This window comes from Anomaloglossus baeobatrachus, chromosome 3, assembly GCF_048569485.1.
Source record: "Anomaloglossus baeobatrachus isolate aAnoBae1 chromosome 3, aAnoBae1.hap1, whole genome shotgun sequence".
Taxonomy (NCBI): domain Eukaryota; kingdom Metazoa; phylum Chordata; class Amphibia; order Anura; family Aromobatidae; genus Anomaloglossus; species Anomaloglossus baeobatrachus.
Window position 1 is genome coordinate 655257129 of NC_134355.1, and position 18640 is coordinate 655275768.

The following is an 18640-nucleotide window of genomic DNA, read 5'->3' on the forward strand; positions in this document are numbered from 1 at the left end:
ACCCATCAGACATTGATGATATGTACAGTATTGATATGCCAGTAATTCCACTAATATTCAATTAAATACTAAAGAACATTAATCAGTTATATTTTCTTGTATTCATTAAGAATTGCAATCTAATTTACCTATCTGTATGTCTTTGGAGTGTGGGAGGAAACCGGAGTACCCGGAGGAAACCCACGCAAACACGGGGAGAACACACAAACTCCTTGCAGATGGTGTCTGTGCTGGGATTTGAACCCAGGACCCCAGCTGCAAGACTGCAGTGCTAACCACTGAGCCACCGTGCCGCCCTACAGTATTGATGGTGGTTGTGCTGTACTATCTTCAGGGCTCTAGATCTCAGGGTTCTCCATACTTGAGATGTTTAAGGAGCCCTGGTGACAGCATGCAAAAATGCAGCTTTCTCTGATGGCACGAGCAGCCCTGGATAATCTACGCCGGCAGGATGATATCATCCGGCGGAAGATAGAACCTGTGAGAAGAGATGTAAAACTGATGTAAGTAATGGAACTCCATACTAGAGGACACTACTGTGGTGTCACTGTGACCAGTCGGTGGAGGAATCTTCTCCATACACCGGTGCGGGGTCATTGTCAGTCATCATACATGTGACAATCCCACCACTGACAGATCATATCTGCACCACGTGAATCCTCACTGACATCATACAACATGGAGGTTATTCTCACACTTACCTCGCCTTCTTTCCCCCTTTTCCACTTTCTCAGATTTTTGTTCTTTTCTCAGTTCTTGTGCAGATGTTTTTGTCTTCTGAACTGGAGATTCTAATAAAAAAAAGTCAGAAAAAGATGCTGATTATAAACTCCACAAAGATTAGCTGTATATCTACAGAGTTATATAACTGATTACTGTGCACCTATAGGTTTTCTGTGTGCCGCCATGTGGTGTCCCCCCAAGGAACTATGTCCCCTTAAAACGCAGTCACAGTGTTATCAAATAATTCAGTGTAATTTTAAAGACGACCCACCACCAGATTAAAAGTGTCCTGGATTGAGTCTTATTTTATCCCCCCGCTCCCCTCAGTTTGTTGTTTTTGGTTTTGTTAAAATCCCCCTTACGGTTCCAGAGAAATGAGCCTCTTTATTTACTGCTAATTTTTATAGTCTTTTCCAAGGGGGTGTGGCTCACAGTCTAATATTACAGAGCAGCCTGAAGACACGCCCCAAAGAATCCTCTGAGTAACGCCCCCTTCATAAAGACCATTAGAATTAGCAGTAAATAAAAAGGCCCATAACTCTACAACCGTATGGGGGATTTTAACAAAACAAAAATCGGAATATTCGGGGACAGCAGTAATTTTCTGAGCCTTCACGTGGAGATTCACATCACACTTTTTGATTATAGTCTATAATAGGATGATCTATAAACCTGTACACACCTGAGGATGAGGATGACGATGACTCGCTGTTTTTAGGAGTGAAACACTTATTGTCAACATCAGTTTGGGAAGGGGAAGATTCTTTCTGCCTGTTTGGGAGAAGAAAGACAAATATGTTACAAGTAAAAACAACATAGAAGGAAGACAACCTGTCTGTAAGGCAATTACTGTAGGACAACATGAAGGGGTCACCCTGCTCAGGACCCCATTCTACCAGAAAGAATGGAGCCTGACTCACAATGATCAGCTGTTATTGCCAGTGTTATCGCAAGCCAGAACCACAGAGACCAGCAATCATGGGGTGGTGGATGCTGGACGTAGATTTGTGTTCTGAACATTTATCAGATCTAAACCCCCTAATAATAATCTACTCACATGGCTGAGTGTTGTTCAATGTCCTCTGGAGAACACTCTGGAGGTGACACAGGCTCTTCATTGCTCATCATCTCAGTGTGTTGTTCCCTGTTCTCTGGAGAACACTCTGGAGGTGACAGAGGCTTTTCATTGTTCATCACCTCAGGGTGTTGTTTGCTTTTCTCTGGAGAACACTCTGGAGGTGACACAGGCTCTTCATTGTTCATCACCTCAGGGTCTTGTTCCCTGTTCTCTGGAGAACACTCTGGAGGTGACACAGGCTTTTCATTGTTCATCACCTCAGGGTGTTGTTCGCTTTTCTCTGGAGAACACTCTGGAGGTGACACAGGCTCTTCATTGTTCATCACCTCAGGGTGTTGTTCGCTTTTCTCTGGAGAACACTCTGGAGGTGACACAGGCTTTTCATTGTTCATCACCTCAGGGTGTTGTTCGCTTTTCTCTGGAGAACACTCTGGAGGTGACACAGGCTTTTCATTGTTCATCACCTCAGGGTGTTGTTCGCTTTTCTCTGGAGAACACTCTGGAGGTGACACAGGCTTTTCATTGTTCATCACCTCAGGGTGTTGTTCGCTTTTCTCTGGAGAACACTCTGGAGGTGACACAGGCTTTTCATTGTTCATCACCTCAGGGTGTTGTTCGCTTTTCTCTGGAGAACACTCTGGAGGTGACACAGGCTCTTCATTGTTTATCATCTCAGGGTGTTGTTCCCTGTTCTCTGGAGAACACTCTGGAGGTGACAGAGGCTCTTCATTGCTCATCATCTCGGTATTGATGGTAAATAACTAAAAAAAAACCCAGAAAAATATAAAATAGATTTATTTTAAAACTTTCTGTAATAGGGGGTTTTATACATTTTATTGACCACATACTTACTTTAGAAAACCGTTGAGAGGATGATGCAAAATGTTGGACTTCTGGCCAATCATTGTCCTCACTTGTGTCCTCATCTGAATCCATATCTTTGTATGTGAGAAGGTGAGCTGCAAAGTACAAAGTGTTATCAGAGATTATTAGCACAAGACCGGATCAGTCATCATAATGATGGGAACTATCACATAAAATGAAAGACAAGACACACAGCAGATTTCTGCAGATGACGTCTCATTGTACTTACTACTGTTAAAGTAGTGGGTGTCCTCATCTGACTTTATATCAGGAATGAACAGGGGCTTCAGACTTAGAAGATTGTCGAAGTCTAAGTCTCGTAAAAATGGATGAGTTTTAACCTCATTTGCACCTCCTGGAAAAGGAAGAGAAGAAAGAAAGTGATAGTCATTCTCAGAGATACTGCTCCATATTTGTACAGCTTATGTTCATCTGAACTGAAAATGTAACAGAGCCGACATGCAGAAAATGTCCTGACAGTCATAACATGAAGAATGGGGAATGGACAAGGCGGTAGAGATCCTTAAGTGTTGATCTACATGGTCACGCTCATTTGTCTGGTCACAGAAGTGTAATAAGTCATTAATAATCTAATATATAAAGCTGAGTGTGTGTGTGTGTGTGTGTGTGTATGTATGTATGTACAGTATGTGTGTGTATGTATGTATGTATGTACAGTGTGTGTGTGTGTGTGTGTGTGTATGTATGTATGTGTGTGTATGTATGTATGTACAGTGTGTGTGTGTGTGTGTGTGTATGTATGTACAGTATGTGTGTGTGTGCGTGTGTGTGTGTGTGTGTGTATGTATGTATGTATGTACAGTATGTGTGTGTGTGTATGTATGTATGTACAGTATGTGTGTGTATGTATGTATGTACAGTGTGTGTGTGTGTGTGTGTGTGTATGTATGTACAGTATGTGTGTGTGTGCGTGTGTGTGTGTGTGTGTATGTATGTATGTATGTACAGTATGTGTGTGTGTGTGTGTGTGTATGTATGTACAGTATGTGTGTATGTCCGCTAAAGTAATCCGCACCATCGTATTTACAATCATGAAATTTTGCACAGCCGCCTCATTTGTCTCAGGGAACGTCATAGACTATGTTTTGAGACAACGAAGGAAAACGAGACACATACAGAAACACACAGACACACACAGAGACAGACACACAGAGACACACACAGACACAGAGACTGATACAGAGACACACACAGAGACTGATACAGAGACAGTGTCACATCCTCACCAGAGTCCGCTCCTGCGACTTCTGCTTCAGTCACCAGGCACCGCCGTATTACCGCTGTGGATTGTGCTGGTGATGGAGGAGGAGCCGGTGCCAATGGCTCTGGAGGGTGCAGGCCAGGGGTGGGATTTAGCCGCTTCTGTCCTGTTAAGGCGATCCGGTAGATAAAATAGCAGCCGGTTCCCCGAACCGGCAAGAAACGGCTCTGGTGATCCTGTTCCCTGTATTCACTTGTGATAGTGTCTTTAAGTCACTAACACAAATTAATCCCCATACCTCCATACGCACCACACTTCCGGGTTCAGTGGAGCCTGTCTGCTCCCTGACCTGGCATGCAGCGACACGCTGACGCTGCAGAGGTCACGGCAGCGTGGTGAGGTAGCTCCTCCTGCTGCCGCCTGTCAGTGTGTAGAGTGCCGCAGAGGAAGTCAGAGGAGAAGCCGCCAATCCTTCGAGCAGGTAAGTGCTCAGTGAGCCGAAGATGCAGGGAGCAGAGAGAGGAGCCGCATAGATGGGAACTATATGGGGAGAGGAGGCTGCATAGATGGGAACTATATGGGGAGAGGAGGCTGCATAGATGGGAACTATATGGGGAGAGGAGGCCGCATAGAATGGAATTATATGGGGAGAGGAGCCGTATAAGATGGGAACTATATGGGGAGAGGAGGCCGCAAAAGATGGGAACTATATGGGGAGAGGAGGTCGCATAAGATGGGAATTATATGGGAAGAGGAACCGCATAAGTTGGGAACTATAAGGGGAGAGGAGCCGCATAAGTTGGGAACTATATGGGAAGAGGAACCGCATAAGTTGGGAACTATATGGGAAGAGGAGCCGCATAAGTTGGGAACTATATGGGGAGAGGAGGCCGCATAGATGAGAACTATATGGGGAGAGGAGCCGCATAAGATGGGAACTATATGAGGAGAGGAGGCCGCATAGATAGGAACTATATGGGGAGAGGAGGCCGCATAGATGAGAACTATATGGGGAGAGGAGCCGCATAAGATGGGAACTATATGAGGAGAGGAGGCCGCATAGATAGGAACTATATGGGGAGAGGAGGCCGCATAGATGGGAACTATAAGGGGAGAGGAGCCGCATAAGATGGGAACTATATGGGGAGAAGAGGCTGCAAAAGATGGGAACTATATGGGGAGAGGAGCCGCAAAAGATGGGAACTATATGGGAAAAGGAGCCATATGGGACAGAATCTGCAGGGGAAAGAGGCCATAATGGCCTCTGCAGGGGAAAGAGGCCATAATGGGATGGGATCTGCAGGGGAAAGAGGCCATAATGGGATGGGATCCACACGGGAAAGAGGCCATAATGGGATCTCTAGGGGAAAGAGGCCATAATGGGATCTGCAGGGGAAAGAGGCCATAATGGGATCTGCAGGGGAAAGAGGCCATAATGGGATGGGATCCACACGGGAAAGAGGCCATAATGGTATCTGCAGGGGAAAGAGGCCATAATGGGATCTGCAGGGGACAGATGCCATAATGGGATCTGCAGGGGAACGAGGCAGTAACCTAGCTTGTTAGCAGGGGAAAGAGGCCATAATGGGATCTGCAGGGGAAAGAGGCCATAATGGGATCTGCAGGGGAAAGAGGCCATAATAGAATCTGCAAGGGAAAGAGGCCAAATGGGATCTGCAGGGGAAAGAGGCCATAATTGGATGGGATCTGCAGGTGAAAAAGACCATAATGGGATGGGATCTGCAAGGGAAAGAGGCCATAATGGGATGGGATCTGCAGGGGAAAGAGCCCTCATGGGATGAGATCTGTAGGGGTAAAGGAGCCACATGGGATGAGATCTGTAGGGGGAAAGGAGCCACATGGGATGGGATCTGCACTGGAAAAGCAGCCGCATGGGATGAGATTTGTATGGGGAAGGTTGTCCGTTCCAATTTTAGCAGGGCTCCTTTAGTAATAATTTTTAAAAATTGTAGGAAAACCGTTTAATACAATATAACTGACAGTGACTGGAACAACTGGTACTGGACAGGAGAGTGAAGGTATAGGAGAGTTAGAAGGGGAAAGAGATTTTACTTTAAATTACTTGTATTTTGTGATTGAGGAAAGTGCATGAAAATGGGTGTGACTAACAAAATGGATGTGGTTACAGAATGGGTGTGGGTTTTCAAATGGGTGGGGTTTACAGAGAACCTGTTAAAAATTTGAATCCCACCCCTGGTGCAGGCTCTGCTGATCCACTAGGCTGGGTTTTCTGGGCGCCTGCAGTACCATTGGCTGAGTATAAATGGTGTGTGTCTTCCGGCTGAGGTTGAAATAATTCAGCTACAGCCAATGGGAAGACACCACACCCTTTTTATCCCCTCTTCGGTCTTCTGGCCATTGCCAGATATAGATTGTATTCCTGCTAGACTCTGGTTCTCCCTACTCTGATTATTTGATTTCTGCTTTGACCACGGCCTGCTCTCTGACTACTCTCCTGCCTGCCATATTTGTACCTTGCTGCCCGATCCGGATTTGACCTCTGCATTATTTTCTGATTACGTCTTTGCCTGCCTGATTATGTCCCTGTTTTGCATTTCCCGGTTTGATTCTGCCTGGCTACTACTCTCAATAATCAAAAAAGAACTCCGGCAAACCACAATAAAGTTATAGAGAAGTCCAAAATGGTGCTTGAAAATAATGGTTTATTCAGTGTTTGAAAATCTAGTCCGTCCAACATTTCAATCCAAAGGTGGATCTTTCACAAAGAGCATGAGACTAAGTACTATCAAAAATATCGTCAATTCGCACCAAGAAGAATTATAAACAGACGTCTTTATCTGGAATGACTATACAATCAGTCTTAATAAATACCTTCATGTGTATGGTATAATGTCTAAATGGCCAGTGACACTCAAAAATTAAGTGTTAAGCTTTCAACGAGGAGCTTTTCTTCTACATGAATAATAATGACATGACATGTAAGTAAGGAGGTATAATACCCTCAGACTAGATATCCCATCTCGTCTCAATGGATATAATGAGCAATTGATAGGATGTCTTCCAGGGGAACAAGAAAGTGGCAGCAATACCAGTGAATTGGAAGTACCTGTAACTGCGTTGGTGGTAAGGGTAAAGATCCAATAATGGCGCCTGTCAATTGCTCATCATATCCATTGAGACGAGATGGGATATCTAGTCTGAGGGTATTATACCTCCTTACTTACATGTCATGTCATTATTATTCATGTAGAAGAAAAGCTCCTCGTTGAAAGCTTAACACTTAATTTTTGAGTGTCACTGTCCATTTAGACATTATACCATACACATAAAGGTATTTATTAAGACTGATTGTATAGTCATTCCAGATAAAGACGTCTGTTTATAATTCTTCTTGGTGCGAATTGATGATATTTTTGATAGTACTTACTCTCATGGTCCTTGTGAAAGATCCACCTTTGGATCGAAACGTTGGACGGACTAGATTTTTAAACACTGAATAAACCATTATTTTCAAGCACCATTTTGGACTTCTCTATAACTTTATTGTGGTGTGCCGGAGTTCTTTTTTGATTATTTGGACTTTATTACTCCAGAGCACACAATCTCATAGTTGAGCCAGATTTGTTCTACAATTACTGGCTATTACTCTCATCGGACTGCAGCCTACCACAGGTAGTGACCTCTGTATAGGGGTTAAAGGGTTTCAGATTTTCGGGGTCCTGCTTCATGAGCGGCTTTCCTCTAGCCTGTCCATTACAGCCAGTCAGCCTGTAGTTCCAGGCAGGCATTACAGGCAGACACACATAGACACACAGAAACAGAGATACACACAGAGACAGACCACACAGAGACACACACACACACAGACAGAGACACACAGAAACAAAGACAGAGACACAGAGAGACACACAAAGATAGACACTGAGACAGAGGCACACAGAGACATACACAGAAACACACAGAAAGACAGAGACAAACACAAAGACAGACACACAGAAACACACAGAAACAGAGACATACAGAGACTGATACAGAGACATACAGAGACACTCAGATACTGATACAGAGACAGACAACAGAGACACACAGAAACAGAGACACACAGAGAAAGAGACACAGACAGAGACACATACAGAGACATGCAGACACACACACAGACAGAGACACATGCAGACACACAGAGACAGAGGCACACAGAGACAAAAACACACACAGAGACACAGACACACAGAAACAGAGACACAGAAAGAGAGGCAGAGGAAGACAGACGGTCGGAGAGGGAGAGAGACACTTATCTCCTATCCCGAGCATTGCCGGGTACTACAGCTAGTATATTATAATATTACCTGTCCCAAGTCTTTGTGCTGGATTTTTTCTCAGCAGCTCAGTGATGAAATCACGAGCTCTGTATGAAGGACAGTAATTCTGATCCTTCCAAGGTATGTCATCTGTTATATAAAAAGCAAATATTAAAGGAAATAAAACCTCTTCATTTATTTAAAAAAAAAATGTCCTTTACAAATCTAGAAACTAAACAACAGAAGCAAACAGACCGAATAACAGCGACATCATGTAACATTCACATTATTTTACTTACCCCGGATGACCTTGCGAATAATCTCCCTTGTGGAAACCCCATTGAATGGAGTAATTCCAAAAATAAATTTATATAGCAGGATCCCTACTGACCACCAGTCCACAGGCCGTCCATAGCCTATCTTTAGGATAACTTCTGGGGCCATGTAATGAGGGGTACCAAAAGTCTGGAAACCAATAGAAGAATGAGATGATCAATAGATATAATTGTGACAAATGACATCAGAGGAAACGTTTCCTACAGGAATTATAAGAGGAGATAGAGCTAAGATCTGTAAAGTACAAGATCCTGTAAGTAACGCTAACCTCTTTATCAAGGAACTCGCTGGTGATGTCCTTAATTGGAACATAGTAGATGTCTGATGTTGGTCTCATGAGGCCGACTTTCGAAAGCCCAAAATCCGTGACTTTAATGTGTCCGGTTGATGTTATCAGGAGGCTGTGAAAGAAAAGATGGAGTCAGTCCCAAGTAATAACCCATAAATGGTACAACAAAATCTACCATTCTTCCCCTTCATTATACTACTAAGGTCACTTACTTGCCCGGCTTCAGGTCTCTGTGCACCACACCGTAGCTGTGCAGGTATTCCACCGCAAGGACTGTTTCTGCAATATACATACGGGCCAAGGTGACAGGTAATGGACCTCTGGACTTTATAAGACTGTCACAGTCTCCCCCTACAGGAAAAAAACAAATATGAAAGGTAAAGGTTTGTTCCAATGTAAATTACACAGTGTGAAGGTGAAGTGGAGATACTGGGACAGGATGTCAGATATAGAGATATGTTAAGGTAGAGTCTTTACGTATACTGCAAAGTGACCCTATACAAAGAGACAGGGCCAGGTCTCATCTACAAGCCTCTAATATATTTATCTGTGAAAGTTCCCATCTATAAAAACTTTTCGAATGAAGACAAATCTCCCTTTTATTCATAGTGGAAGTTGCAGCCATGCTCAGTGAGGGCGTACTGAGGAGACTTTCACAGAGATCAATGGTTCCTCAGGCATCCTGGTAACAGATAACTTATAGTAAATGCAGTGTGGACATGTAACCATCCATGTGGCACATTTTGGTTATATACAAGATGCTAGGATTAATCAGACATGGGCTGGATATAGATATAACGGATGTGTCCTACCTGGTACATACTCCATGACCATATTCAGATGAAGCTTAGTAGGAAAGGAGCAGAACATGGAGGCCACAAAGGGACAATCCGCGAATGTTGAGATGTCCCTCTCCAAAAAGGCCTGTTCAAGTTTCCTTGGTTCTTTCAGGTTCTGCTTGTTCAGTTTCTTCAAAGCGCATAACTGGTTTGTGTCTTTATGGCGCACTAAGTGGACAGCTCTGGAGAGGAGGAAAATCCATGATTTATTATAAATTCTTACTAACAGTCTGTCTATAGACCTCATCAATCAATCAATCAATCAATCAATCTCCTGTAAGACTAATATTAGATGTTTGGCCTTCATTAGACATCCATGTCTAGAATTATGTAAAATAACACTTCAGAAATGATGACTTAGGGGAGGTCCTCATCCTCGTCACATCCTAATTGACCTGAATAGTGACAATTAGATGTGGACAGTGATGTGTACTCATGTAATTTCTCTATAGGAACATTGCCCGGACAGGACACTGAGACATAGGCATCGTCATAAGGAGCCCTGGGAAATAAATATTATACCAAAATAAAGCTCACCCAAAAGATCCACGGCCGATCACTTTGATCGGTTTATAGTCGCCCTTACAAGGAATTCTCCTTGAGTTTAATGATCCGATAAAGGCCTAAAAAGGAATAAGAAATGACTGTAAGAAATAGAATATGGAGGAAAATAAAAGCTCCAGATACAAGAAGGTCTCCCTTATATATTATGTCCCCACTGATTACATTGTAGCAGATGTAGAGGATGTGACACAAGCCGGAACCTCCACAGAATATATTATATTATAGGGTGATATCCTCCATACACATATTGTTACGGTTGCTGTGGCACTGGAGACTATGTTCGGATTTCTCGCTACTGCACATGTGCGAGCACTGGAGACTATGTTCGGATTTCTTGCTACTGCACATGTGCAAGCGCTGGAGACTAAGTCCTATCTTGGAGCCATTGCACATGTGCGGGTGACATCATCGCTGACACGAGGTCACATGTCTCTTACACCTTCTAAGCTGATTGGCCGCTGGTCATGTGCTTGTGACACGTGGTCACATGTCTCTGACACCTTCTATGCCGATTGGTCGCTGGTCATGTGCTTGTGACGCTTTGCTCGGTATTAGACGGACACGAGAGTTACTCGAGAGGTGGTATTGGTGGCCACACTTAGCCAGCCACGTCAAGAGATATGTCGGTTCCTGCTACTCATGTGCTCGCAACCGTCCGTTACGGAAGAGACCGGCTGGGCTCTTGCATCCTTTACCAGTGACAGATAGACCATGGGAGGTGGTAGGCATGGACTTTGTGGGTGATCATCTGTGTTCACAGGGACATAGATTTGTGTGGGTCATTACGGACCATTTCTCCCGGATGGTTCATCTCGTACCGTTATCGAGAATCCCATCTTCCAGGGTACTAGCCAAACTATTCCTCAAGCATGTCTTTAGGCTTCACGGGATGCCAGATCGTATCATTTGTGATAGAGGTCCGCAATTTGCTTCCCATTTCTGGCGAGATCTTTGTAGCCTTCTGCAAATTGAGTTGAATCTCTCTTCGGCATACCATCCGGAGACCAATGGTTTGGTTGAGCGTACCAATCAATCCATGATTATATACCTTCGACACTTTGTTGCTGAGAACCATGATAACTGGTCCTCCCTCCTACCCTGGGCAGAATTTGCCCTTAACAATTCGCTGTCCGAGGCCACTGGGCAGACACCGTTCGTACTCAATAATGGGCAACACCCTAGGATACCGGTACCGTTTCCCGCTGCTGCACCTCCTCCTCTTGTGGCTGACTAGGCAACTAATGCCAGAGAGGTTTGGGATCGGACTCAAGAGTCGATCCAAACAGCTAAGGACTGTATGAAGACGGTGTCCAATCGGTTTCGTCGCCCGGGTCCTGTCTTTTCTCCAGGGGACTTTGTGTGGCTCTCTGCAAAACACGTGAAACTTAGAGTGAGCTCTGTCAAATTTGCTCCTCGCTTCCTGGGTCCTTATGAGGTTCTTCGACAGGTAAATCCTGTAGTCTACCAATTGAAGTTACCCGTCCATCTTAGGATCCATGACAAATTCCATGTCTCACTGCTAAAGCCGGCTATTTTACCTCACGCTCGTAAAGTGCACTCTCCTGCCTCTGATTCCTCTCGCTCTAGCTATGAGGTACAAGCCATAGTTGGTTCTAAGATGGTTCGAGGGCGCAGGTTCTTCTTGATAGCTTGGGAGGGCTACGGCCCTGAATATCGCTCTTGGGAGCCTGAGGAGGCTGTCCATGCTCCCGACTTAGTTGCCGATTACCTGCGTCGCCGGGAGGGGGGCCCTTGAGGGGGAGGTACTGTTACGGTTGCTGTGGCACTGGAGACTATGTTCGGATTTCTTGCTACTGCACATGTGCGAGCACTGGAGACTATGTTCGGATTTCTTGCTACTGCACATGTGCAAGCGCTGGAGACTAAGTCCTATCTTGGAGCCATTGCACATGTGCGGGTGACATCATCGCTGACACGAGGTCACATGTCTGTGACACCTTCTATGCTGATTGGCCGCTGGTCATGTGCTTGTGACACGTTGTCACATGTCTCTGACACCTTCTATGCCGATTGGTCGCTGGTCATGTGCTTGTGACGCTTTGCTCGGTGATAGGCCAGCGTGACGTCATTCCTGTCGTTCTGGCAGCGGATTGGCTCTGGTGTCCTCCATCTTGGATGAGGCACAAAGTCTATATAAGACCCTGACGCACGCCGCCTGGCGCTCAGTCCTCTTGGTTCATGCATGAGAGTAGACGCTCTGTGCACGTCCCTCTAGGCATCTATCTGTCTATGCTAGGTGAGCGCTACCGGCAGGGTAACGTTCTTATACCTTACAGCTTCGGCTGCGGTCCGTATCCTTACATCTTAGTGGAGCGGACATAGGCAGGTGCCTGAGACACATGGTCCGGCTGGGCCTTGTGATTCTACTCGTAGGTGGACGTTGCCGCTAGGGTAACGTTCCTTATACTGCATCTGGCAGTTGTTCGTATCCTCGCACACTAGGGGAGCGAACATAGGTAGGAGCTTTGTGCGGCTTATGCTGCTGTCCGTCTCTTTTGCACCACTAGTGGAGCGGACCCAGGCAGGTGCCATATCTAGTGGTTCGTGTCCTCGCACACTAGTGGAGCGAAGGCAGGTAGGAGCTTTGTGCGGCTTACGCTGCTGTCCGTCTCCTGGCACCGCTAGAGGAACGGACCTAGGTAGGTGCCATTTCACACTCACTGCTTTTGTCTCTGTGACCATTAACAGAGACCATACCACACACCCTCCAAGTAAGGGAGAAATTGCTTTATTTCCTAATTATTTTCCTCTGTGAGTTTAACAGAGGTATTGCACTCTGCACTTGTGCTATTACTATTTACAGTGGCACACTTATATACCCCTTATCCTCTGCCATAGTCTGCAGCAGAGTCTTTGCACGGTGGACCCTGACTGTCTGATATTCCTTTGGGTTTTATTATCAGACAGCCCCCCGTAACACATATATCATTGCACTGCAGGGGAAAATATGGGACATGTAAGTCATACCTACTGATCTGATGATTATACAGACATCACTGATACTTACACTGGCAGATTCGTGGATGATCTCTGGTGTCTCACAGATTCCACCATCAATATTTGGTGTCTCACAAATTCCACCATCAATATTTGCTGGCACGGTTACTCCTAAAACAATGATAAAATAATGAAGAGACAATATGTATTAGCTTATAGCAGCACTTATTATATAAAACATCCATATTATGAGGGAAATGAGAAGATCCCTGCAACTGGAACAATACTAGGTATATGGATATTCTGCACACACTATAGATATATGTTTGTGTATATATATATATATATATATATATATATATATATATATATATATATATTTGAGAAAGTATTCTGCCCCCTTGATTTTTTCAATCTTTTCCCACATTTCAGGCTTCAAACATAAAGATACGAATTTTAATGTTATGGTGAAGAATCAACAACAAGTTGGACACAATTGTGAAGTTAAATGAAATTTATTGCTTATTTTAAACTTTTTTAAAAAATAAAAAAACTGAAAATTGGGGCGTGCAATATTATTCGGCCCCTTTACTTTCAGTGCAGCAAACTCACTCCAGAAGTTCATTGAGGATCTCTGAATGATCCAATGTTGTCCTAAATGGCTCATGATGAGAAATATAAGCCACCTGTGTGTAATCAAGTCTCCGTATAAATGCACCTGCTCTGTGATAGTCTCAATGTTCTGTTTAAAGCACAGAGAGCATCATGAAGACCAAGGAACACAACAGGCAGGTCCGTGATACTGTTGTGGAGAAATTTAAAGCCGGATTTGGTTACAAAAAGATTTACAAAACTTTAAACATCCCAAGAAGCACTGTGCTAGTGATCATATTGAAATGGAAGGAGTATCATACCACTGCAAATCTACCAAGACCCGGCCGTCCATCCAAACTTTCATGTCAAACAAGGAGAAGACTGATCAGAGATGCAGCCAAGAGGCCCATGATCACTCTGGATGAACTGCAGAGATCTACAGCTGAGGTGAGAGAGTCTGTCCATAGGACAACAATCAGTTGTACACTGCACAAATCTGGCCTTTATGGAACAGTGGCAAGGAGAAAGCCATTTCTCAAAGATATCCATAAAAAGTGTTGTTTAAAGTTTGCCACAAGTCACCTGGGATACACCAAACATGTGGAAGAAGGTGCTCTGGTGAGATGAAACCAAAATCGAACCTTTTGTGCACAATGACAAATTATATGTTTGGCGAAAAGCAACACAGCTCATCACCCTGAACACACCATCCCCACTGTCAAACATGGTGGTGGTAGCATCATGGTTTGGGCATGCTTTTCTTCAGCAGGGACAGGGAAGATGGTTAAAATTGATGGGAAGATGGATGGAGCCAAATACAGGACCATTCTTGAAGAAAACTTGTTGGAGTCTGCAAAAGACCTGAGACTGGGACGGAGATTTGTCTTTCAACAAGACAATGATCCCAAACATAAAGCAAAATCACAATTAAACGTATCCAGGTGTTAGAATGGCCAATTCACAGTCCAGACCTAAATCCAATGGAGAATCTGTGGAAAGAGCTGAAAACTGCTGTTCACAAACGCTCTCCATCCAACCTCACTCAGCTCAAGCTGTTTTCTAAGGAAGAATAAGCAAGAATTTCAGTCTCTCGATGTGCAAAATTGATAGACACATACCCCAAGCAACTGCAGCTGTAATCGTAGCAAAAGGTGGTGCTACAAAGTATTAACTTAAAGGGGCCGAATAATTTTACACGCCCCAATTTTCATTTTTTTATTTTTTAAAAACATTTAAAATAAGCAATACATTTCGTTCAACTTCACAATTGTGTCCCACTTGTTGATTCTTCACCCTAAAATTTAAATTTTTATCTTTATGTTTTAAGCCTGAAATGTGGGAAAAGGTTCAAAAAATCAAGGGGCCCGAATACTTTCGCATGGCACTGTAGATCTAATATATAAAGCCGAGTGTATGTATGTATGTATATATGTATGTATGTATGTATGTCCGGTAAAGGAAATTGCACCGTTGACACTCCATTTCACACAGGGAACGTCGTAGACTATGCTTTGAGGGGAAATTTTAACCGCGCTTTAGTTTTTCACCAAAAAGTCTGCCTCCATTAAAGTCAATGGAGCTGGGAGCAACAGTGCCGCCAGAACTTCAGAAGAATGCGCAGCCACGCCCTTAAATGGAATGTTGGCGTGTCACAATGCAGCCAGGGAAAGAGACAGACACAGACAGAGACAGACAGGGAAAGAGCTAGACAGGGAGAGATATAGAGAGACAGACAATAAAAGAGACAGACAAGGAAAGAGACAGAAAAAGACATAGAGACAGACACAGCCAGAGAGGGAGACATACAGAGACTGGGAGAGAAACTGAGGGACAGTTACTATCCCGGGCAACGCTGGGTGCAACAGCTAGTATATATATATATATATATACTGTATATTGTTTCATAAATGTGTCAATGCTCAGGATCTGATCGAATCCCAATAATGACACGATTGAGGCCTATAAGTCTCTTTGTACATTTCTGATCTTAAAAAGCCCAGAGGAAAGAAGCAGAATTACATGAGCCCCCTCCTTTATAGTCTATAGGGGGTCCAGGAACCATCACCGCCCTCATACAGAGGATGATGAGTAAATCTACATATTCTCTTCCGTTCTCTATAACGTGATATTGAAATGTAAAATATGAGACGATCGTCTTACCGTCCATCGGATCAGTGTTTATCTCTCCCTGACGGCTATCAGGGTCAGGGATATTCAGGCTTTGCCCCTCTTCGGAGTCACCTTTTGATGTTTTCTGAAGGATATAATATTTACAATTAATACTACAATTCACAAATACTAAATTATCGTATATATATATATATATCAAACAGGAAGGACTAAACCTGGATTTACTTGATAATTTCAGTATTGGATAGACTTATGCACATCCGCCCCCTCCAGTAAACCCGAATTAATATATCAGGGACTTATATATATATATATATATATATCTGATCTGTAATAACTTCTACAAGAACTGCAGCATTTACTAGAAAAAAGATTGTGGTGATCGAGTAAGACAGAGGGGGAAATACAAGCCCCGCACCGCTGAGTACTGACTGTCATCACAGATGATGGAGCCCAAAGAAGGCCGACGGCAATAAAGTGTCCTGTGTCTGCCGGGAGCGAGCAGAGAGGCCTCTAACATCATAAATGGGACTTTCTGCTATGTGACTGGTAATCTGGAGAAGATCAGACAACAAGGACATAAGATATAGAAGATGATGGATCCTTACCTGGCGCTCCATTGAGTAGGCTGCATGTTCCAGGACATACAGGACATTTTGGGCCAGTTGTTTAAAAAAGGCCAATTCTCCACTTTGGGATTTTTCTTCAGCCTATAGAGATAAAAATAAACAAGAAAGGAAAACCATGAGAGAAAGTGCAGAATGGAGGAGGCCATTGATATCCCCATGTTACTCCTGCTATCTGCACCACAATTACTACATGACAGCTGACGAGGGAATCGGTCACTTATAAACCTTTAAATCTCCACGTCCTCCCTCCATACCCAGTGTATGTAAGACACATGACTGCTTGTGACCTGTGACCTCCATAGGAGGCCATGATTTTACTATAGTATTACAATATTTAGTATAAGTGATTGAATGATCTCATGTTTCAATCCCCTAAGGACACCTTACAAAACATGTAAAAAATAAAGAAAAAAGTTTTAAAAAATGTTTTAAAATATAAAAGTTCAAATCACCCCTCTTTTTAAAAATAAAGGAAAAAAAAAAAAGTGAAAGTCTGATCTATTAAAATATGGAAATAATTAACACAATCAATAAGCGCCAATTAATCCAATTAACCCTTTAAATACAACCCTCTCCCATGTCATGTAGCCTGTAAACCCTATTTCGGCTCCCTGGCTGTTCTTATCTGCATATTTGGTACAGGATAAACAAACTAGTATTCCATTATTATTTTACATTACTAATATTAACTGCTATTTACCTGTTGTACTAATGTCCTGATGCTCTTCTGTAAATGCTCAAGATATTGTAAGCTTATACGACCTCGGTTGTATTTGGTCAGGCAGTCTCTCACAAGCTCCATTACCAGCCGGTAAGTGAAGCTGATGACGCCATCGGATAGTGGTAGCACAAGGTTAGGGTCAAAGGTGGTAAGAATCCCCTCAAGTTGTGCTAACACATGAAGTTTGTCTGGATGAATTCCAAACATTTTAAAGTAAATCTAATCGCGATCAATATATGACTAGCTATATAGCAAATCATTGACAGCAAGCAATGACCACAAAGTGTCAAAGTGACAGTCAGAGTGAAAACACTTGTATAAGAAGTGATGGTTAATTGTGATGTCATAATGGAATCGTGTTCTTAATTCTTAAATCGGAATCTTACCATATAAGGAAGTTGCCTAGCAATCCTTAAGGAAGTAATAATATAGGTGGAGCATCAGTAGCAGACGCAGGCATGGAGGAAAAAGCTATGGGTGCTTTACTTTTTTAATTAGCGAGGGTAATTTTATGTTGTAAGATAAATTATTTTTATCTGCTATACACAAAAATGATAAATGTTTTAATCAACAAGAAATTAAGATTCTGGAGCTAAAAGAAGTTTCTTTACTGAGGAAAGAGAGGTGGACTGGGACCACATCCCGCCCTGGCATATGATGCACAGAGGCCCTTCTTTCTCTCCCTCCCCCATTTCAATAGATGGGGTATCTATTCCACATATGACCCTGCAATCACTGGGCAAAGTCAAAATGCACAACTACCAATAATACACATTTATTCATTTATGAGGGTGACCACTTAGGTGTTTCTATAATATTAATACACAGTCAGATCCTTTATAATAACACTGTTCCACATATTTTCAAAAGTTGTCAGGTTCTATTATGAAATCAGCCATGACCACTGAGGAAGGATTTCCGGTCGTGATGGTTACTATACCCCCTTAAAACTTAACCTAAAAATAATACACCGACTGCATGCGACTTGGTTAAACAAATTGGCCACAGCAGCCTTTATTACCTATTATTAACATACTACCACAAAGGGGGCGCCGTCCAACGGGCGACCCCAAACACACAATAATAGGTAACACATAATAATAAACGGTACATGAAACCCTATGTAGGCCCGGTCCAGAAAACCCTTTCCTACACCAATATCCCTGGCCGCAACACTCCGAGCCAGAGATGAGGTATTAATCACCCCACGGATTAATACCCCCCAAACTTTGCAGAACCCCGTGCCTGCAATTTCCCGGAACCCAGAGACACCATACCAAGACAGTGCCTCTCGGTCCAGCTACAAATCCCTTCCAACCGCTTCTGGACCAGACCTACCCCCGCCACAGGACAGGACACGTGACACCTTACGTGGCCTGGACCCGCCACACGCCCAAGGCTTGCTCCACACCA

The 18640-nt window shown here is 43.5% G+C and overlaps 1 protein-coding gene across 1 annotated transcript; it reads right to left on the minus strand.

Moving 5' to 3' along the window:
• Window positions 1-131: 131 nt before the first annotated feature.
• LOC142295719 (microtubule-associated serine/threonine-protein kinase 4-like) lies at window positions 132-17493 on the minus strand. The gene is made up of 16 exons (XM_075338807.1): window positions 17207-17493; window positions 16486-16587; window positions 15908-16001; window positions 13224-13324; window positions 10169-10254; window positions 9605-9813; window positions 9005-9143; window positions 8772-8904; window positions 8467-8632; window positions 8216-8317; window positions 2895-3020; window positions 2654-2760; window positions 1781-2562; window positions 1406-1494; window positions 702-791; window positions 132-478 (listed from the first exon to the last, which is right to left on the minus strand). Exons 1-16 carry the CDS (start codon window positions 17432-17434, stop codon window positions 339-341), a joined length of 2694 nt encoding a protein of 897 aa, XP_075194922.1. The 5' UTR covers window positions 17435-17493; the 3' UTR covers window positions 132-338.
• Between the last annotated feature and the right edge of the window lie 1147 nt (window positions 17494-18640).

Bases quoted from the DNA above. Each gene is read 5' to 3' on its own strand.
- LOC142295719 (XM_075338807.1), bottom strand. From the start codon at position 17,434: ATGTTTGGAATTCATCCAGACAAACTTCATGTGTTAGCACAACTTGAG. The intron at 8,905-9,004 runs GTAAGTGACCTT...TTTCTTTCACAG, and splicing joins AGAGACCTGAAGCCGGGCAA to CCTCCTGATAACATCAACCG. The intron at 2,761-2,894 runs GTAAGTACAATG...TGTACTTTGCAG, and splicing joins CACCCACTACTTTAACAGTA to CTCACCTTCTCACATACAAA.